We start from the raw sequence: 27,506 nt of genomic DNA on the forward strand, positions 1-27,506 counted from the left end.
TGAATTTAAATGGAATAATACCTTCAGGAAAGTATTACCGGCCAATATATTTTTCAGCTTGACCTCACCATGTTATCATCTTGTGCTTGAAGTTAAAGTGATCAAAATATAACTGACTGCATTGTATCCCCGGGAAATGTCAGATGGACCTGACTTATTGAACTGGAAGGATTCAGCAGAAGGTTTCTTAATAATGATGTTAATAATATGCTTACCACAGGCCTTCCTGCAGGCCCAGGTACCCTGGAACTGCTTTTCGATTGGCTTCTGCAATCAGAGGTTAAAGGTCAGCACAGTTTGTGGGAGGAGAGCAACTTGTTAAACTGTGTCTGGCTACCCGGTGCAATGTATACATGTATACATCCCTCTGGTAATGTAATACGTGGATTATCCTGCTGCAGGCTATGTCTGGTTGCAGTTTTCAAGGGAGCCAGCCTGGATGACTTTCAAGTTCTGTTTCAACTACGAGTGGATGAGATCATCAGACTCCCTTCATTAATCAAAGCCTAATTCACAATACAATTAGACTCAACTCCACAAAGACACTGGAGGAGCATCTGGAAGGGTAGTTCTGCTTATACAGGCACTTGGAAGAGTAAAGAGTGAAGGGCCCTTGGTTGTCTTCTAATTGGGACTATTTACACTTTCCGCCCTGGCTTAAGGAGTTGTGCTGCTTCCTTGAGTATAACTGGTCAGTGCTGGTGAGACTGTCCACTGTGAAGAGCAGGGCTTATATAGTGTCTTCAGGGCTACACACTTTCAACTAGACAACTGCAACGGGGACCAGAGAAGAAAATAAGTTCAATAAAGTAAGAACATACACATGTCTGTCCTGATGCAATCTTTGCTGTTGTGATACTGGAGTGTCCTCATGAGCAGCCTTCAGTAGGGACTGTGTGCCCAGCAATGACAGAAATTCATTTGAAGAACAAGGAGCAAACTCTACGTTAGAGAAGGAAGGCTGACCTTGAAGCAGTGGGGGGTGTGGGGGTGTGGGGGGTGTGGGGGGGGGGGGGGGGGGGGGTGGTGGTGGTAGGCTGCAGAGGAGATTTTGCCCAGGGCACCAATATCCCAAACGCTGCTCCTGTTTGAAGAGAAGACACTGCAGAGAGAGTAAAGAGAGGCCCAAGCTGCAGTACACATTTAAAGATGTACGTGGAGAGAGAGAGAGAGAGAGAGAGAGAGAGAGAGAGAGAGAGAGAGAGAGAGAGAGAGAGAGAGAGAGAGAGAGAGAGAGAGAGAGACATAGTAGTTACCCAAAAATATTGGCACGTCTCCATAGTTCTTTAAAACAGCGGGTTTCCATGACATCAAGATTAAACAGATAACACATTCAAAGCAGAATAATCCACAGGGCTCTGACCTGGACAAATCAAAGAGCCTTTGTTTCTGGTGTATTTTATATTTGAATGAATATTTTATGTACCCTTTCCTCCTTTTTATTGACTAGCATTTAATCACTGTATAATAAAGTAATTATTATTACTGCGCTGGCAGGGTGTGTGTGTGTGTGTGTGTGTGTGTGTGTGTGTGTGTGTGTGTGTGTGTGTGTGTGTGTGCTGATGTGCTCAGTGCTGCTCCTCCAGCTGTGAATTCCCGGCGGAAATGCGTTTCACATGTTTTAGTGCAAATGTAATCAGTGACCTACTTCAATAAAGGACATTATGCACAAAATAAAATCAAAGGGGAAAAAAAAAAACTAAGACGATATCAAAGATTCAGGAGTACAAAGTTATATAAATAATGCAGCCGACACTTTCCGCTGTGGCAAATACTGATTGTGTTAATCCCCATCGAGACTAAGCTTTCATTTGTAGTTATTTGTGTACATTGCTGCTGTGAACGGAAAAGAGAGGGGAAAAAAGCCTTCTACCCCAAAGTGTAAGCAATAAGCTGCTGTTATTGCTGCCTGATTAGCTATGCATTGCTCATGTAAGGCAGCGTTTGCAAATTCATAACCCTACCATATTAAGATTCACAGCTACTGGGATTGCTATCTGCAACATAACCCCCTTGTGCTATTTGGATTTTTGGTAGGCTAAGCAGAAGTGGACATTTCGATCACAACCCTCGCCGTGTGTCGTCAGAAAATCGTCAATTCCGTTCCTGCAGCAGTGCCAGAAACACTGTTGAGAAACGCAAAGGGAGGCAAGCTGTCTACAGACAGTGAAACGGGTAGAGGCTAATGGAATGATCTTATCCACAATATCATTCTAGACGCAAGGAGGTAAGACACAAATACTATTGAGAATATACAAGTGTGTGTAGGGTAATGACTAAAGCGAGATCTGCAGGTTGAAATACACACTACACTGAAATGCACTAAATATACACCATTCACAGTGTAAGTACTTGTTTTTCTGACTGTGATTGATAGGCGCTGGTGACGGAATGAAGCTGTTTCTTTACATTATTTTAATGAACCATGTCTGCATAACGTTGTATGTGCGCATTCATGGACCTAACAGAAAATCAAGTTGCAACACAGACTGCAAACCTGCTGTGGCTTCAGCTAATCAAATACGCCTCTCGAGTAATAACAGCCAATAACAAACAGATATTCGAAGACGGCTCTTGATTGGCCGGAGGGGTGCAGTAGGCGGAATTATAACGCTTTGCAAGACCGGATACGGGAAGTGGTTGAGAAAAAGATGGCAAGTCATGGGCTCGGCGTTGCTGTGTTCTTGTTGGTTGCTACGGCAATCCTTGTGGCCGAATCAGAACCGAACCGGGTCGAGTCTGAACAATTACAGGACGTCAGCGGGAGTCCTGAAGCTATCGCAGAAGGCGGTTTCAAAACCGGGGACGGAACTAGTGAAACAATACCGGGTCAGGCCGAGGTTCATCGGCACCCGATAGAGACTGGACAGGCGGATTCCGTGTCGATCGAGGTGGGATCGGATCGGGTCGAGGTGCCAGTCGCAGATGAAGAGCTGGAACATCTTCAAGCAGAATTTGATTTGCAGGATGCACCGCAGCAGACAGAACCGGTACCGACTCACCGAGACCACTTTGCGGAAGAGCTGGTTATCAGACCCTTGCTGTCCGGGGATATTTACACCAATTTCCAGTTCCGCACCCGCTGGGATACAGACCTGCACCGGGGGAAAAAAGGTGATCACATAATATCCAGTAATAGGATTTCATACAGTCAAGGGGTTTAACCATACATTAATCTACCGAGGGCGTACGCTTCAGCATATGCGGATCGCGATACTGTGTGTGTCACGATACATGTGAGTCCTGATCGGCTACTTGTAGGGTGCGTAATAAGATCAAATGGTCATTAATCATCAACCATTTAGTTAATACGATTAAACGAGACACTTAAGCGCGGCTCTTTTTCATTCAATCTACGGTGAGCTCTGATACATATTGATATTACGATACTGTATGCCATGTAAAGAAAGTATCACCTTCCTCAGAACAGGATGAATCGTTACGCCCCAAGTATTTCAGCCAAGTTACTTGGCATTAAGAAACATACCAGTTCTGCTCTTCATGCTAAAAGTAGCCTCTACCACCATCTAAACTTTCAGAATGATGATTTTTATTTCTGTTCTTGTAACAGTTGTCATGGTAACACACGAGCCCAGAGGGAGGAGTTGTCCCGTCCCTTGTGAGGTGCTAGGGTAGCCCACACTGTGTGATGGGGGTTTGTGATCAGAATTGGGTGAAAAACTCCCTTTAATCTAGACCTCACTCGATCTAGTTATGCAAAGGTTCTAATAAAGAAATATACAGTAACTTACCATTTTCTCTTGTATAACATAATATTCCCACTCTGTGTAACTGGGCACAGTGAATGCTTATGCCACTCAAGGTCATCAGATAGATGGTATTACAGGGTGATTTGTTCTTTTGCCCTAGCATTATTACTCTGCCAGTGAGTCTCTGTGCTGTGTGTGTTCCAGTGTCTCACTACAGGCTGTTCCCCAAGTCCCTGGGCCAGGTCATCTCCAAGTTCTCTGTGCGGGAGCTGCACATCTCCTTCACACAGGGCTTCTGGAGGAGCGCGCAGTGGGGCCAGCCGCTCCTGCCTGCCCCCCCTGGGGCAGAGCTCTGGGTGTGGTTCCAGGACAGCGTGGCAGAGTAAGTAATAGTAGTGGCTGGAAGAATTTGAATCTTTACATTTGCATGTAGTGCAGCGAGTGCAGTAGGCTGTGACGGCTGCCCTGTGTGTGAATGAACCCTCTTGCTGTGCTGCAGTGTGTGTGAATGAACCCTCTTGCTGTGCTGCAGTGTGTGTGAATGAACCCTCTTGCTGTGCTGCAGTGTGTGTGAATGAACCCTCTTGCTGTGCTGCAGTGTGTGTGAATGAACCCTCTTGCTGTGCTGCAGTGTGTGTGAATGAACCCTCTTGCTGTGCTGCAGTGTGTGTGAATGAACCCTCTTGCTGTGCTGCAGTGTGTGTGAATGAACCCTCTTGCTGTGCTGCAGTGTGTGTGAATGAACCCTCTTGCTGTGCTGCAGTGTGTGTGAATGAACCCTCTTGCTGTGCTGCAGTGTGTGTGAATGAACCCTCTTGCTGTGCTGCAGTGTGTGTGAATGAACCCTCTTGCTGTGCTGCAGTGTGTGTGAATGAACCCTCTTGCTGTGCTGCAGTGTGTGTGAATGAACCCTCTTGCTGTCCTGCAGTGTGTGTGAATGAACCCTCTTGCTGTGCTGCCGTGTGTGTGAATGAACCCTCTTGCTGTCCTGCAGTGTGTTTGAATGAACCCTCTTGCTGTGCTGCAGTGTGTGTGAATGAACCCTCTTGCTGTGCTGCAGTGTGTGTGAATGAACCCTCTTGCTGTGCTGCAGTGTGTGTGAATGAACCCTCTTGCTGTGCTGCAGTGTGTGTGAATGAACCCTCTTGCTGTGCTGCAGTGTGTGTGAATGAACCCTCTTGCTGTCCTGCAGTGTGTGTGAATGAACTGTCCTGCCTCTTGCTGTGCTGCAGTGTGTGTGAATGAACCCTCTTGCTGTGCTGCAGTGTGTGTGAATGAACCCTCTTGCTGTCCTGCAGTGTGTTGAATGAACCCTCTTGCTGTGCTGCAGTGTGTGTGAATGAACCCTCTTGCTGTGCTGCAGTGTGTGTGAATGAACCCTCTTGCTGTGCTGCAGTGAATGAACCCTCTTGCTGTGCTGCAGTGTGTTGAATGAACCCTCTTGCTGTGCTGCAGTGTGTGTGAATGAACCCTCTTGCTGTGCTGCAGTGTGTGTGAATGAACCCTCTTGCTGAATGAACCCTCTTGCTGCAGTGTGTGTGAATGAACCCTCTTGCTGTGCTGCAGTGTGTGTGAATGAACCCTCTTGCTGTGCTGCAGTGTGTGTGAATGAACCCTCTTGCTGTGCTGCAGTGTGTTTGAATGAACCCTCTTGCTGTGCTGCAGTGTGTGTGAATGAACCCTCTTGCTGTGCTGCAGTGTGTGTGAATGAACCCTCTTGCTGTGCTGCAGTGTGTGTGAATGAACCCTCTTGCTGTGCTGCAGTGTGTGTGAATGAACCCTCTTGCTGTGCTGCAGTGTGTGTGAATGAACCCTCTTGCTGTGCTGCAGTGTGTGTGAATGAACCCTCTTGCTGTGCTGCAGTGTGTGTGAATGAACCCTCTTGCTGTGCTGCAGTGTGTGTGAATGAACCCTCTTGCTGTGCTGCAGTGTGTGTGAATGAACCCTCTTGCTGTGCTGCAGTGTGTGTGAATGAACCCTCTTGCTGTGCTGCAGTGTGTGTGAATGAACCCTCTTGCTGTGCTGCAGTGTGTGTGAATGAACCCTCTTGCTGTGCTGCAGTGTGTGTGAATGAACCCTCTTGCTGTCCTGCAGTGTGTTTGAATGAACCCTCTTGCTGTGCTGCCCTGTGTGTGAATGAACCCTCTTGCTGTCCTGCAGTGTGTTTGAATGAACCCTCTTGCTGTGTGTGTGAATGAACCCTCTTGCTGTGCTGCGGTGTGTGTGAATGAACCCTCTTGCTGTCCTGCAGTGTGTTTGAATGAACCCTCTTGCTGTGTGTGTGAATGAACCCTCTTGCTGTCCTGCAGTGTGTGTGAATGAACCCTCTTGCTGTGCTGCAGTGTGTGTGAATGAACCCTCTTGCTGTGCTGCAGTGTGTGTGAATGAACCCTCTTGCTGTGCTGCAGTGTGTGTGAATGAACCCTCTTGCTGTGCTGCAGTGTGTGTGAATGAACCCTCTTGCTGTGCTGCAGTGTGTGTGAATGAACCCTCTTGCTGTGCTGCAGTGTGTGTGAATGAACCTCCTTGCTGTGCTGCAGTGTGTGTGAATGAACCCTCTTGCTGTGCTGCAGTGTGTGTGAATGAACCTCCTTGCTGTGCTGCAGTGTGGACGTTGCCTGGAGGGAGCTGACCAGCGTCCTGTCTGGGATCTTCTGCGCCTCTCTCAACTTCATCGATTCGACCAACACAGTGCAGCCCAGCGCCTCCTTCAAACCCCTGGGCCTCGGGAATGGTGAGTCCCAGGCAGGAGGTTGGGCAGGCACTTAGAAGTAAAGAGGGGGGGACTGATTTTTTTTCCACTGATTTCATACCGTGTGCTGGAACAGTACAGGTGAGCTTGGTGATTAGTGATTTTAAAAAGGAACATTTTAAATTCAGACTGTGCAGTGTATAGGTGCTGTACAGGACGAGCTGCTAATGGGTTCTTGTGCTGGGGTTCAGTTACAGAGCAGCGTTTCCTGCGCTATGCTGTGCTGCCTCGGGAGATCGTGTGCACTGAGAACCTCACACCCTGGAAGAAGCTGCTGCCCTGTGAATCCCAGGTAAGAAACTGCACTGCACTGCACTGTACTAGATTGTATTGTGCAGTGATGCTCTGTACTGCACTGTACTGGATTGTAGTGTGCAGTGCTGCTCTGTACTGCACTGCACTGCACTAGATTGTATTGTGCAGTACTGCACTGCACTGTACTGGGTTGTAGTGTGCAGTGCTGCTCTGTCTGATGGCGGAGGGTCCTGTGTGGCAGTGTAACGCTGCTCCTCACCCCCTGCCCTGTGCCTCTTCCCCAGGCTGGCCTGGCTGTGCTGCTCAAGTCAGAGAAGCTCTTCCACAGCAGCTACCACTCCCAGGCTGTGCACATCCGCCCAGTCTGCAAGGTAAGGACTGTCTGTTTAATCATGTCAAGCAGGGTCTGTACCACTAAGGGAAACGGCAAAATAAGTAGCATGAATCCCAAAAGAAAAGCTTTCTGCATCAGGTGTAATACTGTATACTGCTAATGTAAGGACTATTATGATGATGCTCATGATGATAAAAAATATGAAAAAAAAATAAACTTGCTGCATTTTTTGTAGTATCTACTGTTTGTGTTTAATGCGCTTTTAAAATGATATCATGAGTACTTTCTAAGCATACTGGGTGCAGGGATGGCCCTTGTCTCTTGAAGACCTCTGCACCCGAACTCAAGGAATGGATGACTGCTGAGATAAAGAAGGGTGATATTAAGTATGGCTGTTTTTGTAGGACTCTGCGTGCAGGGAGACATCCTGGGAACTGAGCCAGACCCTGGGCATTGTCTTCGACCTGCACGCCTCGGGGCAGAGCAAGAGAGGTGAGTGAGGGCAAGCAAGCTGGGGGAGAACAAAGTCAAATGTCAGACTTTTCCATCGAACCGCGTTCGTTTCACCTTTTCGTTCACTTGGAAGCAGAGGAAGTTGCATGTGTGTGTGCTGGGTGCTAATGCTTAGATGGTTTCTTCTCAGAGTGGTCTTTGTTCAAGATGTTCTCCCGCACACTCACTGAGCCCTGTCCCCTGGCCTCCAGCAGCAAAGTGTACGTGGACGTCACTGACAACCCCCAGGTACAGTTTCAATGTATCTATTTATATAGTGCCTTTCATACAGCAGTATCTCAAAGCGCTTTACAGGTCGGTTCAAACAGAAAGAAGCATAGTATCAAGAAGTAGTAAAAATTACATAATAAGAATAAATATTAAAAATCTAAATAAAACAATTGAAGGAAACCGGAAATGAATAAGAATCGATAAAACACAGAATATAAAAAAATACACAAATGAAAAAGATGAAAACGGAGGAGTGTTCTCGTTGCCTGGTCTCTGACTGAGCTGTGCATTAACTGTGCTGTGTGTCCTCCCGTCCAGGGGGAGGAGCTGTTCGATCTGAGCCCTGCGGTGTCCTTGCAGACCCAGGTGGTGGTCCTGGGGGATCGCAGGACGTTCACAGTGTACGACCTCATGACCCCTGAGCTCTACGGCCCCACGCGCTCCCTGAACATCCTCCTGAAGTGGAGGCAGCAGGACAGCGGTGAGGACTGCTGTATATTTAGAGGGGTAAAGGAACGAGTGGGCAGTATGTATATGGATTGATGAACCACGTTATAGGTGATACAGTATCACATCCAGTTTTATTCATCTTTGGTCTGCCTTGTCTCCCTGTCTCCAGTGGACATGCAGCGCCCCATTCTGCACACGGAGCGCTATGTGAGCGGCTACGGGCTGCAGACGGGCGAGATCAACACCCTGCTCTACAACAGCCACCCGTTCCGGGCGTTCCCTGTGCTGCTGATGGAGACGGTGCCGTGGTACCTGCGGCTGTACATCCACACCCTGACCGTGCAGAGCAAGGGCAAAGAGAACAAGCCCAGTGAGTGCCTGTGCGCTGGGGTGGGGCGATGTTGTGGTATTTGGGTATTATTGAGGTATGAGGGGGTCCGAACCAGTAGACCCCAATATTGCTGGAGAGGTAAACATGTATGGATCAATGACAACTATGCTTTTTGCATTCCTGCTCAGATGCGGTGTACTCGTTGTCCACTAGGTGGGGCAGTGCTTGTATGCATGTGGAAAGCCTGGATGTAAACTTGCTGAAGTGATTCCTCCACTTCAGGCTCTGGAATGCTTTGTTTTACACACTGCCATTTAACTGTGTGAGCTAAGAAACGTGTTGCTGGTGATAAGTAATTTTCAACAGAAGGAAAGACGTTCATGTAGTTTCTGTGTCTCCAGGTTATATCCACTACCTGCCCTCGAAGGATCGACAGCGCCCCCACCTGTTGGAGATGTTAGTGCAGCTGCCCCCCCACTCCGTCACGAAGGTCACAGTGCAATTTGAGAGGGCTCTGCTCAAGTGGACTGAGTACACGCCTGACCCCAACCATGGCTTCTACGTCAGGTGAGACCCCCAACTCCCCAGCCTGCTTAATCGCTGACTGCCCAGACGCTGCAGGTTTTAAACAACAGCAGCTAATGATTCTTACTTCTCTCGTTCCTTTCCTCTGTAGCTCCTCAGTTGTTAGCGCTATGGTGCCAAGCGTGGTTGCCATGGATACCAATAGCACAGAGGAACGCCCCCTTTTCACCACCCTGTGAGTATCACAACTGATCCACTGTACAATGCAGGAGTTATGGTTGGTTTCAAAGTACGCTGTATAGATTTTTTAGTGAACTCTTGAGAAAACCTTCTTGTGTGAAACCTTGCTTTGTCAGTAATACAGCTGCGTGTTAATGGTGCGTGTGTGCGGCTTGGTTTGCAGGTTCCCCAGTACAGAGGAGTCCAGCTACTTCATACGTGTGTACAGTGAGCCCCTGCTGGTGAACTTGCCCACCCCGGACTTCAGCATGCCCTACAACGTCATCTGCCTGACCTGCACGGTGGTGGCCGTGGGCTACGGCTCTCTCTACAACCTGCTGACCCGCACCTTCCAGGTCGAGGAGCCCAGCGGCGGGCTGGCCAAGCGGCTGGCTAACGTCATCCGCAGGCTGAGGGGAGTACCGGCACTGTGAGAGGGGCAGGGGGAGAGAGAGAGCCCCCACAGACTCTAACACATTGAGCAGGGCACTCCCGGTGTGCTGGGGCCCAGGGGAGAGGAGAGGAGAGGGGCTCCATTTAATAACATACACAAATGTGCAGTTCTGCAGCCCACCAATCACAGGGCTACTGTTTCTGCTGATGCTGCTAGTTCATTGTGACATTTCCATTTGTACTTTAAGTCCTTACATGGGGTGAAATTGCTGGAAGAAAATGCCCCCTGCTACTACTTGCTTTAAAAGTAGCCTTGTGTTTTTTGGGCTTAAGATTCTTGATGAAAATATTAGGAAAAACCTTTGCTATTCAGAAAGTTTAGAAAAGTTATAAAAGAAATTCCCCAGTGGCATGTAAAAATAATTAAAGTAAAACCTGGAAATAATCGGTCAGCATTTCAAAGGGATATGTAAAATATATAAACAAATCAAACAATAACTGCAGTCTATCCTAAGAGGTGACTGCTGTCATGGGGTTCACTGCACAGTATCTTACTCTTACACTAACTCTGGCCCAGGGTGGTTATAGGCTGATTGCTGAGCGTCTGGGAGGAATGCTGGTGTTTATAAGTCAGCTGTGTGTACAGGCTGCCTCTCCCTGCTCTTCTGCTGTGAGAACGACAGCACGAGTGAAAAATGTACAAACTTCTGCAAGTCTTCTATTCACAGAGGGGCGGCAAAAACACAGCTGCGCTGGAGATTAGCAAAGTGAAAAGAGGCTTTCAGACAACCCACTGGAACACAGAAACCTACAATGTTGTACATCTGAACACTTCAGGGAAACTTTATTTTTCCATTAACCCAGTGCCTCTGTAGCTTAGAGTAAATGCAGCATAGCCCATTCTGTTGGCACTATATATGCCAGTTACCCTGTTCAGTTTGCATACAGGACAGGAATGTGCTGCCTGCTTCAGTTGTGCTTGACTTTCATTTGACAGTGGGTGGGGTATTTATACTGGCAATGGAAATGTATGTGATGACAGTAGAAACCCTTCTTGCTGTCATAAAGTACCCCAGTCTGATTGTTCTGTGCAAGCTCAATGAGCTCTTCCATAAGCCTTGCATTGCCTCTCGTTAAAGACTTCAAGACTGCCAAGGGAGGAGAAAGAAAAAACATTTGGCACATCCCCATTGACTGACTGCACTGTCTGGCAATGCCGACTGACCCCAGCAAAGAGCAGCCCTGCAGGGACACTGGGAGAAGGAACAGCTCCCCCAAGCAATCTGCTTCCAGTTTCCGATGTTCGTTTTACAGCTCCCTGAAGCAGTGTGCTTCTAGTTTCCTAAGGTAGCTTTGCTCTTGTGTTTCAGCTTGAGTACATAGTTTGCTTGGGAAGGTAGTCTGATGTGTAAGTCATTTTGCATACATTTTGATTAGCCTTTTTAGTTGCAGGATTTTATTAACAGATTTACTCAAGTTAACTTTGATAACAGCCCCCATAGTGCACAGGTGTACCCTTTCGTGAATGGCAACCTCGTATGGGGACGGATTAAAAAAATCTCTTCTAGTCTTCATTTGGGACATAGAAAACGCAAATGCATTATGATATTTCTCCCCATATAAAGCAGTGGGGGAAAAAATTGAAATAAATGTCAATGAAAAATATATGAATATTTCATGCACGAAAGGGTTAAGCAAAGCACAGACCTGTTTTCCTACTTGTAATCCACACTTGCCATATTTGTTAAAGCCCTATTGGGTGATGTGATTTTTGGCATCTCGAGCGGTTTGGTCCCAAAGCCTGCCTGCCTCCCTCTCTCTCTCTCTCTCTCTCTCTCTCTCTCTCTCTCTGGAATGTGTGCAAAAGGGTCTAGACGTTTAGGAAAACATGTTGGCATGTTTAAAAAAGGGCTCTGGAGCCTCTTCCTGTGGGAGGGAGGGAGGGGAGGGATGTCTTCAGAATAACTTTCTAGCTGCTACCTGGCTCTGCACAACCTTGAGAAACTATTAGGGTACTCTTAACCTGAGCTCGGCCCAGTATTTCACACTTTACACTTGAGTGCTCACTTAACTGAGCCAAGTTGATTTGTTTTTCACACAGAGAGAGCACTAACACTCAAATGCTTTTATCTGAATGTTTCTATGGAAGACAGGAAGGAATGAAAATGTAAGGCTAACCAGGCCGTTTTATTGGTTTAAAAACCTGATACGGACACACTGCACAACATGAGAGAGAGAGAGAGAGAGGAGAGAGAGAGAGAGAGAGAGTTACAAAACGAAGGGTCAAGTATAAAAGGCAGCCTGCTGCGTGGGGTGTGGTCAGCAGGGCTCGCTGCAGGCGTGGCCGCAGGTGGTGCGGCAGCACTTCTGCTCCTCGGGACACTCCCCGTCGTGGTAGCAGAACTCGGCACACATGTGGGTTCCCTTGGGGCGAGCACAGCGGCCTGGCTTCACTGGGGAGACAGGGAGGGTAACAGCACAGCGCTCTCCTTATCAGGCTTCAGTGTAACATTGCAGTGGATTACAACCGTACCTGCGAGTTTATGAATGAGGAATACTCTCCCTGATGCTACCAGTCAGGCACAACATGGGAGGCTTTACAGTTAATTAAGAAGGTCAGGTAACGAATATTAGGGTTTGGTGTAGTCTGCAACAACAAGTCTGCCTTCAACTTCAGTAAGCTGCTTTTAAGCAAGCACACAGGACATATGTACGTAAATGCGCCAATGCTATAGAGTTTACATCTCAATGCGCTGTTCGATATACACTTCCCTATCTCTCTATCCTGTATATTTAGTGCAATGCATGACCCTACCTGTGTATGGCGCTGTGCACTCGTGTCCACAGCCATTGCTGCAGCACTTCTCATCCTTGGGGCAGTCGCTGTCATCAGAACAGAACTCGGCACACATCCCGGCTCCGCGCTGTCTCCGTGGGCAAACACCGGGCTTTGCTGAAACACCCAGGCACAGTTACACTTACACAATACAGTATCGGTGGCATAGAAGCAAAGAGCACGCAAAAATCGCTACGTAAAGTACATTGCACATGCCCTCCCTTAACTGGAAACTGAGAATCTCACACTCTGCAATTCCCACAATCTTATTAGGTGTTTCCTTACTGAAAGCAGGGGGCACGCAGACAGATCCACAGGCGAAGACACAGCACTTGTCATCCCCAGGACAGTCTTCATCACAGACGCAGGCCCGCTTGGAGGGGGCCACCTGCAGCTTCCTGGGACAGTGACCCGGCTTAACCACTGTGTGTGGGTCAGAAAGAACCACAGTGTCAGCTGTCATCAGAGGGTGCCTGCAACACTGTATACAGAACCATATCTAATCACGAATCCCAATGGTGCGTGAGGCATATATTATAGGCACTCTGTGGCTCAGTATATAACAACTGTACATGCCATGGCAAACAACTTTTAACCCCAGTCACACTCTGACATCACTGTAAGGAGCTATTGCCTGTTTGTGTCACAGTAACCAGCTGCTTCTACAAGACTTCCACTTGGTTGCCGTTATCTGAGAAGGAAGTGAATGCATTGTCCAGACAGCTGTAGCTTGCACAGCACCGCCGGCAGCAGCCACTCTTAGGTAACTGTTCTGTTCTCAAACACAGTGTTTGGCTTGAAGTCTGAATTTTTGAGGTCTGCTCAATTAGCCAGATGGTGCTAGCTGCCCTCAGCCAAGTCAGCTAACACTGCAGCCTATTCACCGCTGATCCAACAATGTGCTTTCAGCTAACGTCTACCGACCAAATAAGAACACACAATTGATCCGAGACAGCTAGAGAAGTTTGTTGGTAAGAGCTGCGTCACAATGCCAAGAATCGTAGACCACTCTGGAAAAAAGCTGCGCTGTGCGATTCCAGTAACGTTGGCACATAATATGCAAATTCTAAAAATCACTGGCTTTAATCAAATCAAAAGAGAGGGAAGCTTCAGACCGTACATTGGAAATGGAAAAGGAAGCATAGTGGACTGTCAGTAACAACGTCTCCATAAAGTGGAGCATGACTGAGAAGATAAATGAGCATGAATCACATACTGTGTCAAAAAACTCTATACCCTTCGCACTTAGATAAAAAGGGGTCCTGGTCCTTCTATACAGCTCTTCACTAACAAAATAAGGGTTCCGGCGAAAGATCAAAGGAAGTGTGTGGAAAGCCCAGTGTACAGTTTTTTCAAAACATCCCCAAAACAGCCTACCTGCGAAAAATAACCGAACAACGCAATACAATAAGGCATGCAATATAGTCGCTAGTAAAAGTATATGAGTAAAGTCACAAAATGATTATTATTATTATTATTATTATTATTATTATTATTCCCACGCCCGCCTAGGCTATTATTAAATAAAATAAATGCATCTTACTTGTGGAGTTGTGTCCGGTGGCAGCGGCTAAATGCAGCCATGTTCCCAAAGCACAGAGAATCGCCAGCAGAAAGTAAGTCTCGCCCGCCTTCATCGTCTCTTCTGCCGGCAGAGTTTGATTGCGTTGAGGGAGTAAAAACCAGCTCAGGCAAAAGCGCAGAAAGAGAGGGAGGGGGGTACAGGGGGTACAGGGGGCGCCGGGCAGCGACCAAGGTTCTCCATCCTAGTGTCTGCCCTTTTCAATGTTTTATTTATTTATTTATTTATTTATTTATTTTTTACCGTAGTCATTTATTTTCCTGGTCCACAAATAAACCCCCGGGTTTTGTTCCAAACAGTCATCTTTTTAAATTTGTATATAAGAACAAATGTGATTGAAAGACAAATGGGGGCAGTTAAGATAAAAAGTCTTATCTGTAAAGCTGCTAAGTGCTATTAAGAGTTAAGGTCCGTTTGGGATTATTGGTTCGCTGCCAAAATGTAAAAAAACGTCATAGCAACAATTTCCTTTAACGCTTCCAAATAATTCCCCCGTAAAGGAGTCTGCTGTGACAACGCAAATAATTTAATAGCAGTTTGTGCTCCCACATCACTACAGTGCTTCGTAACGGGTATATTATTATCTTTTAAACATCATATAACAGAAAACGTACAACAAAAATGCAACATTATGAATAATGTTTTTATTGATTAGTAAAATAAAAAAATGAAAAACACAATTGCGGATATCATAATGCAATACACCTGATCATTTGAGTGTAATTACTGGTTTACTAAAAATGTTTTTTTTTTTTGTTAATTAATAATGATATACAATAACTATTTTCACTTTGACCATAACAGACTTAGTAAACCGAACAGCGCCCTCTTGTGTTCAATCTGTTGAATTGCAATGAAACCAAGGGGTGTTTGTGGGTACCAGTCTCCATGGGAACCATTCTAAACACATGCGGCTCTTCGGGTGGAGCAGGCTGAACGAGATGACACTGCAAAGCGACATCCCTACAAAAGCAGAACTACATTTCCTAGGTAAGGCGACACGGCACCGCTGATTATAAAACAGAATTGCATGTTCTGGGTGCAAAACTTTAAATGCGCATCATCCAGAAAAACGGTTTTCAGCTGACAGAATACAGGACTTCCGCTTCATTTTCAGGGTGCAAAACATAAGAAAGCAAAAAAAAAAAAAAAAAAAAAAAAAAAAACACGTCGAGAAGCACGATCCTCGACCCTGTCTCCCGTGACCCCTGAACCGCTCACATGACGAGATTCATGTCATAATCAACATGGCCGCGTCTGTCTCCGGAGAGAAATTTCACCAGGCGGATAAACTTATGGACCCCAAGCCGGGTACCGACTCCCCTCACACCGGTGACCCCAAGCCCAAACCGGACCTGCGCAGCGTCTTGGTAACCAGTGTCCTAAACCTGGAAGAACTTGATACCGACCTGTACAGGTATTCAAGCTGGAGTCGGCCTGTCAAAGATACTCGCTGTTTGGAACGAGATGCACCTGCGTGCAGCCTTTATAATTCATTCATGATAGTATTTAGATGCGTATGCAGAAACACACATTCGTATTACAGAATAATACAATCAATATGACACACAACATACTTGCAATATACATATTTGTTGTTGCTATTACTGTTATTTTAGCAAACGCATTATGACGTCTGTTTTTGGTGCACTAAGAAGGCTAATTCTTGTACAGATGTGACGTTAGCTTGAGAATTATGGACCTCACAGAGCTGAAGATGATGTGTATCATGTATCTGTGTTTGTAATTCATTTATAAATGGGGCCCACGCCAGCTGTAATACATGCAGCGTGTGTAATAACTGACACAGAAGGTGTGTATTGTGGGGTTAGATGCATGCATGTATAAATGTCAAAGTTATATATTTGGGGAATATGTGTGCATGATAAGCTTGCATGCCTGTTATTTAAAAATGTTATTTAAATGTCTATATACTTGTATATAGACATTTAAATAACATTGCATCTTGGATGTTGCATCTTGTAATGGATTACTGGATGTGATGCAGAATGCCTTGTGATGTATTTATGTCCAGTGCATTTAAGCTACTGCAGTAGTAGAGGATGGTGGAGGGGCTATACTGGAGCTAGTCAGACACCTGCAGTGAACAGCAGGTACTGGCTCAGCATTATTCTGTGTCAGAGGTGTGTCTTCACAGTCAGTCTGTTCCTTTGATGGGCTGCTGGAAACCCCATTACAATATATCTACGGTGTGTTCTCTTCCCTCAGGGGAACTCACCACTGGGTGCCCCGGACTCAGCGCTTGTTCGGTGGGCAGATTGTAGGACAGGCTCTCGTTGCAGCAGCCAAGTCAGTGAGTGAGGACATCTCTGCCCATTCCTTACACTGCTACTTCGTACGAGCAGGTGAGCCCTTTCCTAGAGATAAGTGTGCCACTGCTTTCATTTCTTATTACTGAATTTCTAGAAAATATAGCAATACTATACAGTATAGTTAAATGTGATTTGTATTTCACATGATTTTAGTCAGATTTTTTCACATATGATCATAAAGGTTAATTTGAAGTTGATAGCTCTGTGAATGGCATAGGACCTAAAACCTAAAAACCTAGCTTCAAATCTGAACCTGTGCATGTAAAAACCATAGTTGGTCTCGTCCTCCTTCTATACCATATGGAGTTTTAAGGCAGCTCAAGAAAGTCAGCTTTGTACCCTCTGATGCCACTTCCCCAATCACCTGTCCCACACAGGAGACCCGAAAGTGCCCGTTCTGTACCAGGTAGATCGGACCCGCGATGGGAGAAGCTTCAGCGTGCGTTCAGTGAAAGCTATTCAGCACGGACAGCCCATCCTCATCTGCCAGGCATCTTTCCACCAATCACAGCCCAGCCCTGTGCAGCACCAGTTCACCATGCCGAGCGTACCTCCTCCAGAAGACCTGCACAGCGTCGAGGAGCTCATCCAGAAATACCTCAGGTGTGAAAGAGGAATTCCCTTCAGTGTCATTTTAACTGCTGCTCTAGGTCCCCATTAATTGCTCTGCCAGCCCGGTTTGTGCATTCTCTATAGAAGTGACGTGTAGAGGGTTGAAAGGTCATGTGGTTTGAGTGGAATGAAGGCAGCTGTTCATTCCCAGCATTTAGGGCTGCATAGAGAAGCTCAAAGTAGAAGCAGATTTAGAGGAACATTATGATGGGTGGAAGTAAGACTCCTGTTGCATAGCAGGTTCACCCATTGCAGGTTTGAATATGTGCTTGATTACCCCCAGTGTATAGGTAACAAGGTCAGGTGTGTCTTATTAAACTCATAGTAAAACTCTTATTTCCATCCTTTATACATGTATCATATAAATGAGTGAAATATTATTTTAAGCTACTTTGTCATTAAGTATTATTTGGTTATGGTACACCTGTTCTGCACCTCAATCAACTCTGCCCTGGATTTTATTTCAGCGATCCAAACCTGGCCGACAAATACAAACTGGGACTGAATAACCTGCTGGCCCAGGAGGTGCCAATCGAAATCAAACCAGTGAACCCACCTGATATTTACCACAGGGTGGCAATGGAGCCCAAGAAGCTGTTCTGGGTTCGAGCCCGGGGACATATTGGTAAGGAGCAGAACGACAGGTTGTTCAGAAATATTGCAATATAAAGTGACAATGTTCGTGTAGGATAAAAATGAGTTCCCATAGTTCTGTAGCTGGTGTAACCAGTCCTCCATGAAGAGAACTGTTCTGCAGTGACCCTTCAACTCATCCCTTGCCTGACTGCACCTTCTGCTTGCCTGGCAGGTGACAGCGATATGAAACTGCACTGCTGCGTTGCTGCCTATGTGTCGGACTACTACTTCCTGGGCACAGCACTGCTGCCCTACCCCCAGCATAAGACGCACTTCACCGCCTCTCTCGACCACGCAATGTGGTTCCACAGCTCCTTTCGAACTGACGAATGGATGCTGTACGAATGTGAGAGCCCCTGGGCAGGTAAGGAAGGACAATTGTGTTCTGTGGTTCCACTATTTGGTGTTTGTGCATGTTGCTGCTGTGTTCCTCGGCATTGAAATTCCACTGCTTTGCTGTTCTGCAGGAGGCAGCAGGGGATTGGTCCAGGGGCGGCTGTGGAGGCGTGATGGAGTGCTGGCGGCCTCGTGTGCACAGGAGGGGGTATTACGAGTCAGGCAGGTGCCCAGTCAGAGCAAGCTGTAGGGACTTGTAAGAGGGCAGTCTGCATAGTGCACATGGGCCTCATTCCTCTTCTGTCAGCATGGTGAAAATGCTGGAATTGATTCCAAACTGACACAAAAAAAGAACACAGATAAAGTTAATCTTTGATGTGTTTTTGACAGTTCTGTAAGTCTGGCTATGAAAATTCTTAAGTCAAAGGGATGGTTTCAGTAATCTTGGACTACTCTATAACATTAGGTAGTCCAACATTACAGCTCTCAGCATCTTTGAAATGAGTTACAGGTTTTGGACAACTTGAAGCTGTTTAAAGTTTTGTTCAGTTATATAGTTATACTAGTTCTAAAGACAACCAAGACCCTTAACAGATCGATTCATAATTTCACATTTACACGATCAGAACCAGACTGTCCTCACGACATTCATAGTTAGAGTTCTGTTCAGGGCTCCCCGCTGGTGCAACACAATGTCTACCCCTGGTATTGGGCTTACTGGTTTCTGTGAACCCCAGTCACAGCAGTCGAAATCGATCAGCGTATTTGCACACTGTGAGTGAGTGACTTGCAGCCAGTGAGCACTGCCACGTGAGAGGAAGTGACAGCATGTGTAGTAACCAGCTCTGACCCTTCCCTGGGGCTGTTGTCCACTCAATTCAATGTCTAAGAGCAGCACTGAATTCATGAGTGTTTAGAAAAGAAGAGCGGACATGCAGAATGTGTCCCATTTGTCTTGAAGAAGTCAGATTATACCAGACTGGTTTTCAATCACTTCACCTGTGAATTGCACTAAGAGCGGCTCTGGGGTTTATTGTTTAAATGATGTAAACTAAATGAACAGTGAATCTCCTCAAGTAACATAGCATGAAAGTAAACTGCTAAAATGTAAAGTCCCCCTTTTAAGGAGGAGGGGCGTAGCGATTTGTTTTTATGTTAAACAGTTTTTTTTGTTGTTTTGTTTTTTTAATTATTAAGGAATACACCTATAAAAATATATTGTGACCCTTTTCAAAACACATGCTAAATGAATATAGCAATAAACTCCCATGTCTTATATGTTGTCCCTGGCACTTCCTTTACTCTGATCGGAGGTCTTCAGCAAGTATACCACATTGTCAGAGCCTCTTGTACAAAGAGACTGAAAGATGTCTCTTTCTCCTTCCTAAATCACCGCCTGGGTCCCAACCCGATTCCAGTTTTACAACAGCAAGGACTCCTCTGGGTTTTCTAGTTTAAATTAGGAAGAGGACCTGGCCCATGCTGACTGGCTCTAGGCAATGTGGTTTTCAAAACACAGTAACACCACAAAGGCTTGGGTCTGTTGTTCCTCACAGGCTAATGAGTCACAGCTCCTTGCATATCAAGAATGTTTCAGTGAGGTTTATCATTAGGAGCATGTGTCACAGGGAGCTGCCTTAGTGTTCTCTTTCACTGTCTAAGCTTCTTCCCTACAATCCTAATGTTTCTCACAGCCCACTATATTTTTTGGTATTAGTACACTACTGTTTAAACCCTGTTCCCTCTGGTCATACAGAAAGTAATGTTTCACAACGGAAAAACAAACAAGCTAGAGTTTAAAAAGATATTTATTTACATTAAAAATATACATTCAAAGACCAGTGAAAAAGGTGACGTTACAGGCTATATATATTATATAAAACTAATTCCAAAAATAATCCATGTGTACAGCTAATTATACCTTAAGCAGCATTACTTCTAAATACCACAGTCTACAATAAGATGCAACAAAGTCATACACTGCTTAACTTCAAAGGCTTGTAGGTGTCACACTGACTCCACTCTATGGTGAGAGTGAGTGGTGTTAGGCTTTAGTGTAATAGCAGCCATGTCAACTGTGCCACAGCACCTAACAGCTGAGCACTTTCCCCCACACTCTGGTAATCCAATATATGAGTTTCCCTATTTGTGAGCACCAGGGTAGCAGCTTAGCAAGGCAGCGACAAAAGGTGGTAAAGCACCCTGCCTCAACCCCTACTCCCAAAGAGAGGGTGAACTTTATTTCTGAACTAGTAACTTCTGCCTCATAGTCTTTAGTGCCAAGATCTCTGTCTTCTAAAACCACAGGACAGATATGAATCTCAGTTCTCATCAAGTGCCCGGGCCACAATAAATCCTGTAGCTGTACACATGACTAGGCCACAGTACTGTTAAGTTCTTAGTTCTTGGTTCTTGACACTAGTGCCATACACCTTCTCGGCTATAACTCGCTACTCTTGGGCAAGTCTGCCTCAAAAATGTTCCCTTTATACACTCAGTTAGTGGTTCCCAATCCTGACCCCCCTAATGGGATCTAGTTCAGATTAAACAAAAACATAATGTATAGTTTTGTTAAAAATTGAACAGGTGGTGTTGGTTTACATGCATAGGAAAACAGTGAAGTCTTTAATAAACATACTTGTCCACAGTTGAAAGGAAAAACCCAGACTTCTTTGATACCAGGGCTGGGGATCAACTGCAATTGCATTTCCTTTTTCTCATCAATTCTAATTCCAACTTGCCATTGGATTTGGAATGTATTGATTTTAAAATGGAATTGAAAAAAATGAATTGATCCCAACCTTCCTATCGGCAACCAGTTTCCCAGACAGTCGCACGACCAACAGACTAGAGAAACTGCCATCAGAGATGGTCACGCGATTGCAGTAGGAACCAGGCTTAAGCCATGTTGTCCCCCTTGTGCCTGCCTCCCTCACTCCCCTCCAGGCTTTCCTTCACCAGGTACTCCTTCAAGCTGGGCTGGCTGCTCACATCCACCCCTGAGTCCCTCAGCTGCTGGAGCTGGGACTCCCACTGACGCTTGTCCTTGGAGACCTTCCAAGACAGATGGACAATGGCCTGCAGCAGAGGCACCAGCAGGGGGTGCTGCTGCTGCCGCTCCAGCGAGGGGGAGCTCAGGTCCTGGAGTGCCCGCTCGCAGTACTCCTGAGCCTCCTCTGGCTGCTCCAGCTCCTGAAAGCTGGCTACCAGGATGGCCAGCGTGAAGATCCAGTGGCCCTGCGGCCGACAGCCCAGCTTCTCCTGCAGGCCCAGAGCGTTGAGCAGGCAGCCCACTGCCTCCTGGTACTGGCCAGTCCTCAGCAGGTTCTGTCCCGCTTGCAGGTCTCCGAGGTAGAAGAACTCCAGGAAAAGCTGGGCCCGGCGCAGCTCCGCCAGTGAGTACAGGTGAGTCAGGTACTGCTCGAAGGCGCGGCTGCGCTTGGCAATGGTCTCCGCGGCAAAGTTCCTGCGCAGCTTCTTCCTGGGGAAGGAGATGCCCTGCATCTCATCCCTGTAGAGTCCCCTCAGCTGGCTGTGCAGGCGGTTGAAGTCCGTGTAGCGTCGCGTGATCGATGACGGGGTTTTATCAAACTGCCCTGACTTCATCACGTGGACAGTGTACAGCTAAGGAAGAAAGGGGGATTTTAGGGATACATTTTTGAGAGTGTATCCCTAAAGTCTCATGAAGTCATACAGCTAAACAATCAATTTTTTCAATTTTTGGAGCACAAGTATACCAAGAGGCATCGCCAGTCATACAGTATTATCTAAAGAGGTACAATTTGTTTTCAAGTGGAACTCTACTCACGCACTCACCACATACTTGGAGGTCCCCTCCTGCACCACACTGGCATCTGTCACCTCGAACAGCAGTCTCTCAGGGATGCTCCGGGTCCGGCTCTTCTTCCAGCTGTCCTGCAGCTGTTTCGTCAGCATGTTGTGGGCTGGTGGTTGGCAGGCTGGGCTGCTCTCTGCAAGGTAAGATATCAAAGTGGATCAGGACAGCCCAGTTCATCTCATCCCTGTGGGCTACTCCATTCCAGGTTTCTGTTTCTATCTAAGTGCTACTCATTTTCATCCATTTCTTCTGACACCCCCCCCCCCCATCATATATTTAGCAAAGAGAATGTTTCAATAAGCCACTGTCAATGCGAGACACATCGCTGTACACACAGATGTCCAGTACCGTTCTCAAACAAAGCTCAAAGTTCACTTACTGGAATACTCAATTTTTCCTGTCTACGTTTTGTGCTGAAAAAGAGAAAATTAATTAGTGAAACTTTGATCGCACCTAAAGCAAAGTTACAGCCTAGTTTTCTCTATAAAATAGATTTTTGTTGGAACAGATTGTTGTGAAAAACAGGAAACTACTACAGAACATGAAACTATTGCATAATGGACCACAACGCGATTTGCTGTTTTTCAACGTCAGGATATAAGTGTCTTGTAATAATGGCCAAATTAAACATCTTTATATGACTGCTCCCTTTTTTGTTTTTACTTTAGTTCTGTCCAATCAGACAAGGTAAGGCAGTGGTTTGGTAGCCACCCTGCACTCTCAAGCCGTCGAGAGACTGGGTGAAGCAGTACCTGCGATCTCCGTGCCGTTCTCTCCCGAATCCCCCAGGATATCCGAATCGCTGTCCAACTCCGAGTTCAATTCCGGATCCTCCGGCTCCGGCTCCCCCTCGAAGCTGAGAGTGCCACTGAACCGCGAGGACAGTCCCTCGGTGTCATCGTCCAGCTCCGAGCTCTCGGGGAAGTCCTCCGCGCCGCCCAGCTGGGGCTGCAGCGTCACCTCCCTGAAGAGGCTACGCCGCAGCCTGTGCAGCAACTTAGAGGCCATGTCCCCGGGCCAGCACTGCGCACAGCACACAGACAGAGGCAAGGTGAGAAGCAGCGTGGGTCCAGCACTGCACACAGCGCACAGACAAGAGGCAAGGTGAGAAGCAGCGTGGGTCCAGCACTGCGCACAGCACACAGACAGAGGCAAGGTGAGAAGCAGCGTGGGGCCAGCACTGCGCACAGCGCACAGACAAGAGGCAAGGTGAGAAGCAGCGTGGGTCCAGCACTGCGCACAGCACACAGACAGAGGCAAGGTGAGAAGCAGCGTGGGGCCAGCACTGCACACAGCACACAGACAAGAGGCAAGGTGAGAAGCAGTGTGGGGCCAGCACTGCACACAGCGCACAGACAGAGGCAAGGTGAGAAGCAGTGTGGGGCCAGCACTGCGCACAGCACACAGACAGAGGCAAGGTGAGAAGCAGCGTGGGTCCAGCACTGCACACAGCGCACAGACAAGAGGCAAGGTGAGAAGCAGCGTGGGGCCAGCACTGCGCACAGCGCACAGACAAGAGGCAAGGTGAGAAGCAGCGTGGGGCCAGCACTGCGCACAGCACACAGACAGAGGCAAGGTGAGAAGCAGCGTGGGTCCAGCACTGCGCACAGCGCACAGACAGAGGCAAGGTGAGAAGCAGCGTGGGGCCAGCACTGCACACAGCGCACAGACAGAGGCAAGGTGAGAAGCAGCGTGGGGCCAGCACTGCACACAGCGCACAGGCAGAGGCAAGGTGAGAAGCAGCGTGGGGCCAGCACTGCGCACAGACAGAGGCAAGGTGAGAAACAGTGTGGGGCCAGCACTGCACATAGCGCACAGACAGAGGCAAGGTAAGCAGTGTGCTTTAACTTCCTAAACTGTACACTTATTCTGTAAACACTGTGGCAAACAATTAGACAAATTCTAAAACACCAGGCTAGTTTAACCCTTTCATGCATGGCAACCTCACATGCGGACAGAGATAAAAAAAAAAAAAAACTCCCCTAGTGTTTAAGGGGCATATGGAAGATGCAAATGCATGACAGACTCATAGGATGCAATTTTTCCCCCCATATAAAGCAATGGGGAAAACAAAAGTAAATGGAAAATATGTATTTTGTCCAACACTATTTCACCCCCCCCACCCCCCCCCCCCCCCCCCACCCCCCCCCCCCACCCCACCCCACCCCCCCACCCCCCCCACCCCCCCCCACCCACCCCCCCACCCCCCCCCCCCCCAACCCATCTATTTTCAGTAAGGTTTGGGGGAAGTAGTGTGTGCCAGTGATCAGAGAGGAGAACTGAGGAAGTGATCTATTGTTGCAGAACAAGATTTACAGAGCTCTGACACATGCATCTCTGTTTCACACCTCTCTTCCTTCTGTGAGCCTTGGAGCCCAGGGACAGGGAGGTGTCACAATTGTTGCGAGACAGTTTGCAAATTCTTCAGATTTACTGTGTTTTTGTGGGTGAACGTCCGGTGCTTGTGAATGTAGTGCTTACCTATCGATGCCTTCCCATTCTTTCACTATGCTTGATTACAGTTTTCTATGCTTTTAATATGGGAAACTTCTAAAGGTGACACATAATTGAAAAATAAAGCGCACTACTTTGCAAAAATGTTTTGCTGTAGTAGTTTTGCATTAGTTATGCTAATTACGTGCTCCAATATTGTTATATATACTGTACAGATTGGCAATGAAAAATCTGTGGGAAAATGTCTGGACCGCCAGCGATTTTCCATCAAGCACACCCGATGATGGATCTAAAGTGAAACACTACAGCACAGCTCAAAGACGCAGATCTAAAGTGAAACACTACAGAACAGCTCAAAGACACCGATCTAAAGTGAAACACTACAGCACAGCTCAAAGACGCAGATCTAAAGTGAAACACTACAGCACAGCTCAAAGACGCAGATCTAAAGTGAAACACTACAGCACAGCTCAAAGACGCAGATCTAAAGTGAAACATTACAGCACAGCTCAAAGACGCAGATCTAAAGTGAAACACTACAGCACAGCTCAAAGACGCAGATCTAAAGTGAAACACTACAGCACAGCTCAAAGACGCAGATCTAAAGTGAAACACTACAGCACAGCTCAAAGACGCAGATCTAAAGTGAAACACTACAGCACAGCTCAAAGACGCAGATCTAAAGTGAAACACTACAGCACAGCTCAAAGACGCAGATCTAAAGTGAAACACTACAGCACAGCTCAAAGACGCAGATCTAAAGTGAAACACTACAGCACAGCTCAAAGACGCAGATCTAAAGTGAAACACTACAGCACAGCTCAAAGACGCAGTGCCACACTGAGGTTTTCATAAACTAAATATTATCAGGAAAAAACAAATAAGCAGCTTTAAAAATGTTTATTCCCCATAGCTCTCGCAACCCCATTCCATTTAGGGGCTGTAGTTCTGAGTGACAGGACTTCAAGGAGGGTGGAAGCTGAAAGCCGAAAGCCAACACGTTTCTAATTAGATAAACTGGAGGCGTGAGTAAAATAGTCATTTGTTAACTGAAATGGTAAAATATTCACCAGTGAATTATACAGTTTGATAGTATTATCTTAAATAGATCGTTGGACACTGCAGCTTTTGAGTGAAAAGACATATTAGTAATTATGTTATTTAGTTAAACGCAAATCCTTAGTTACGCTTGTGCTTATTTTTATTTTTTCTGTTTTATTCCAACAGTCCTATCTTCCGCTAACTGTAATTCACAAGCCACCACAGCGCTGGTGACGTCATTCCACTAAACACAACATTAGGTTCGAGTATTACGGTACTTTCAGCAGCAACACGAGTTTATATCACACAGTTGCAATGTTTAACTTGGGGTTTCTATGGTCTAGCTAACTAATAAAATCCGCTTGTGATTTTCAAGGAAATTAAATTTAAAAAGTACCTACTTTCCTGTGGTCCCAATGTAATTAACCATCTCCCGATGTGTTAGTATGAGGCCTACGGGCTATGTGTGTTTGGACGAAGTGATAGCTGCTTACTAGTCGTGACCGGGATTAAGGATTTTAATTTAAAAATAAAACCCCCCCCCCCCCCCATTATTATTTCTGTTTGGTAAATAATAGACTTTTTAAAAGTCAAACAAATCAAAGTCAAACTGTTTGCAGCACCCCCCACCCCACCGTTACAAAATACTGTGTTATTACGGATTCCGATTTCGCTGCACATTTCCAGAAATAATGGAATCATGCAAATAATAAGTTAATTGCATTCATATTAACAACCGAACCCGCGCTGCACCGTTGAAAAGGGCGCACAAATAATGTCCCTCGCAGTGTAAACAAACACAGATTTTAATACACAGAGATAATTATTCCAACTTACTTTTCTTCTGTCGACGAGGTCAGTCCACGGCTTTTAAAACCGGCTCGCTCGGTTGTTGTTTGTGTAATTCCTTTTCCAGCGCTCTTGGCAACAGAAAGACCCGTAACTCGTTCCTCGGTGGAGGGTTTTTCAAGTGTAAACGTTTGACAAAAGAAAAGAAAAAAAAAAAGTTTTCCTTCATAAAGCTAAGACGGTTGCACTTGAACTATCCAGCGCCGATCCGACCTGCGCCGCCCTTTTTCCCTTGTCGGCGAGTCTGACAATCAGGAAGGGAAGGGAGGAACTGCGAGATCAGGATGAAGTTGGGATACAACAATAGTGCTTTTAGCCCGGAGCAAAATTAGGCTACCAAACAATACGATGATTATACTCATATGCATGCGTTATTTTTACTTTAAACAATTTATACAGTTTTTTTTTTTTTTTTAAATACGGAACATGCATTAATTTTGAACACAAGTTTTTTTTTTTTTAAATGTTGGCATAGGTGGCATACGATTCTCAGTTTTACGCTGTGTGCACTGCATTTATACATAATATGATTGCTGAGTTCAAATGTTTAGATAAACCAGCTAATGCAAATTGGTAGTGAGTGTAAACCAGTTTCACAGATAATCAGTTGTGTCTTCAGTACACAGTAATTATTTATTAGTGTTCCTCGTAAAAACAAACCGCTGCATACATCGAATTACGAGTAACTTGATAACAGTTGAAAAGCTGTCTCATGTTGCATTAATCAAGTGTTATCTCACATTGCAATGAGAGTGAGACTCTGCTAATCTGTGGCACTCTCTGGCACTGTGGTCTAGTGGTTGATGTAAGGGGCTTGTTACCAGGGGGTCCCAGCTGAGCCACTGACGCACTGCGTGTGACCCTGAGCAAGTCCTACACTTCTTGTGTCCCGTCCTTCGCATGAAACGAAAGACCGAGGTCCTATTGTAGGTGACTCTGCAGCAACAGTTGTGGTGCATAGTTCACGCCCAAGTCTGTAAATCGCTTTAGATAAAAGTGCCTGCTAAATGACTACATAATAAAATACTACATCTGTTGCTTTTACAATTATAGTGCTTGAACTTTCAAGACATTGTATTTACATTACCATGCTTGTCTGTGCATGTATTATTATTATTATTATTATTATTATTATTACCTTGCTTACCACTTTTTAATACTGTTCTTTTTACCATTGCAACACACATGTTAAAGCTTCAGTCCGGTAGAACAGGATAAAGTGGTTGTTGTGCATGATCTGAAGATCTTCAGTTTGTTCAGAGCAGGTCTGGTGAAGGAAGCAGCAACTGAACTGTGC

The 27,506-nt window shown here is 46.2% G+C and overlaps 4 protein-coding genes across 8 annotated transcripts; 2 read left to right on the forward strand and 2 right to left on the reverse strand.

Annotated features, from left to right (window-relative positions):
- The first annotated feature begins 2,617 nt into the window (after positions 1-2,617).
- On the forward strand, positions 2,618-10,141 carry pigt (phosphatidylinositol glycan anchor biosynthesis, class T). The gene is made up of 12 exons (XM_041224615.1): positions 2,618-3,114; positions 3,915-4,092; positions 6,317-6,444; positions 6,654-6,754; positions 7,002-7,088; positions 7,456-7,543; positions 7,695-7,792; positions 8,093-8,255; positions 8,394-8,594; positions 8,957-9,122; positions 9,232-9,315; positions 9,484-10,141. Exons 1-12 carry the CDS (start codon positions 2,652-2,654, stop codon positions 9,731-9,733), a joined length of 2,007 nt encoding a protein of 668 aa, XP_041080549.1. The 5' UTR covers positions 2,618-2,651; the 3' UTR covers positions 9,734-10,141.
- A 485-nt stretch (positions 10,142-10,626) lies between these two features.
- Positions 10,627-19,321, forward strand: LOC121297965 (acyl-coenzyme A thioesterase 8-like). 2 transcript variants are annotated; one of them, XM_041224617.1, is made up of 6 exons: positions 10,627-11,039; positions 16,340-16,476; positions 16,821-17,046; positions 17,523-17,680; positions 17,864-18,055; positions 18,159-19,321. In XM_041224617.1, exons 1-6 carry the CDS (start codon positions 10,906-10,908, stop codon positions 18,275-18,277), a joined length of 966 nt encoding a protein of 321 aa, XP_041080551.1. In that variant the 5' UTR covers positions 10,627-10,905; the 3' UTR covers positions 18,278-19,321. The 2 variants fall into 2 exon arrangements, with proteins under 2 accessions (XP_041080551.1, XP_041080550.1); XM_041224616.1 differs by lacking the exon at positions 10,627-11,039 and adding an exon at positions 15,310-15,527.
- LOC121297966 (whey acidic protein-like) lies at positions 11,251-14,341 on the reverse strand. Its single transcript, XM_041224618.1, has 4 exons — positions 14,072-14,341; positions 12,814-12,951; positions 12,508-12,645; positions 11,251-12,145 (listed from the first exon to the last, which is right to left on the reverse strand). The coding sequence occupies exons 1-4, from the start codon at positions 14,163-14,165 to the stop codon at positions 12,012-12,014; spliced, it is 504 nt and encodes a 167-aa protein (XP_041080552.1). The 5' UTR covers positions 14,166-14,341; the 3' UTR covers positions 11,251-12,011.
- A 496-nt stretch (positions 19,322-19,817) lies between the features above and the next one.
- Positions 19,818-26,503, reverse strand: LOC121298198 (sorting nexin-21-like). Of its 4 annotated transcripts, none has more exons than XM_041225141.1 (4): positions 26,198-26,503; positions 22,618-22,888; positions 21,844-21,998; positions 19,818-21,651 (listed from the first exon to the last, which is right to left on the reverse strand). In XM_041225141.1, the coding sequence occupies exons 2-4, from the start codon at positions 22,871-22,873 to the stop codon at positions 20,926-20,928; spliced, it is 1,137 nt and encodes a 378-aa protein (XP_041081075.1). In that variant the 5' UTR covers positions 22,874-22,888; positions 26,198-26,503; the 3' UTR covers positions 19,818-20,925. The 4 variants fall into 4 exon arrangements, with proteins under 4 accessions (XP_041081075.1, XP_041081073.1, XP_041081072.1 ...); XM_041225139.1 differs by having other exon boundaries at positions 22,618-23,666; positions 26,198-26,377; XM_041225138.1 differs by lacking the exon at positions 26,198-26,503 and having other exon boundaries at positions 22,618-23,978.
- Between the last annotated feature and the right edge of the window lie 1,003 nt (positions 26,504-27,506).

Source organism: Polyodon spathula, chromosome 23 (assembly GCF_017654505.1).
Source record: "Polyodon spathula isolate WHYD16114869_AA chromosome 23, ASM1765450v1, whole genome shotgun sequence".
Classification (NCBI taxonomy): Eukaryota; Metazoa; Chordata; class Actinopteri; order Acipenseriformes; family Polyodontidae; genus Polyodon; species Polyodon spathula.

Bases quoted from the DNA above. Each gene is read 5' to 3' on its own strand.
- pigt (XM_041224615.1), top strand. From the start codon at position 2,652: ATGGCAAGTCATGGGCTCGGCGTTGCTGTGTTCTTGTTGGTTGCTACG. The intron at 6,445-6,653 runs GTGAGTCCCAGG...GCTGGGGTTCAG, and splicing joins ACCCCTGGGCCTCGGGAATG to TTACAGAGCAGCGTTTCCTG. The intron at 6,755-7,001 runs GTAAGAAACTGC...CCTCTTCCCCAG, and splicing joins TGCTGCCCTGTGAATCCCAG to GCTGGCCTGGCTGTGCTGCT.
- LOC121297966 (XM_041224618.1), bottom strand. From the start codon at position 14,165: ATGAAGGCGGGCGAGACTTACTTTCTGCTGGCGATTCTCTGTGCTTTG. The intron at 12,952-14,071 runs GTAAGATGCATT...ACCCACACACAG, and splicing joins CACCGGACACAACTCCACAA to TGGTTAAGCCGGGTCACTGT. The intron at 12,146-12,507 runs GTAGGGTCATGC...CTGTCTCCCCAG, and splicing joins GTGCACAGCGCCATACACAG to TGAAGCCAGGCCGCTGTGCT.
- LOC121297965 (XM_041224616.1), top strand. From the start codon at position 15,358: ATGGCCGCGTCTGTCTCCGGAGAGAAATTTCACCAGGCGGATAAACTT. The intron at 15,528-16,339 runs GTATTCAAGCTG...CTCTTCCCTCAG, and splicing joins CTTGATACCGACCTGTACAG to GGGAACTCACCACTGGGTGC. The intron at 17,047-17,522 runs GTGTGAAAGAGG...ATTTTATTTCAG, and splicing joins CTCATCCAGAAATACCTCAG to CGATCCAAACCTGGCCGACA.
- LOC121298198 (XM_041225138.1), bottom strand. From the start codon at position 23,674: ATGTGCAGTGCTGGCCCCACACTGTTTCTCACCTTGCCTCTGTCTGTG. The intron at 21,999-22,617 runs GTACTGCTTCAC...CTTACCTTGCAG, and splicing joins GAACGGCACGGAGATCGCAG to AGAGCAGCCCAGCCTGCCAA. The intron at 21,652-21,843 runs GTGAGTGCGTGA...TTTCTTCCTTAG, and splicing joins AGGGGACCTCCAAGTATGTG to CTGTACACTGTCCACGTGAT.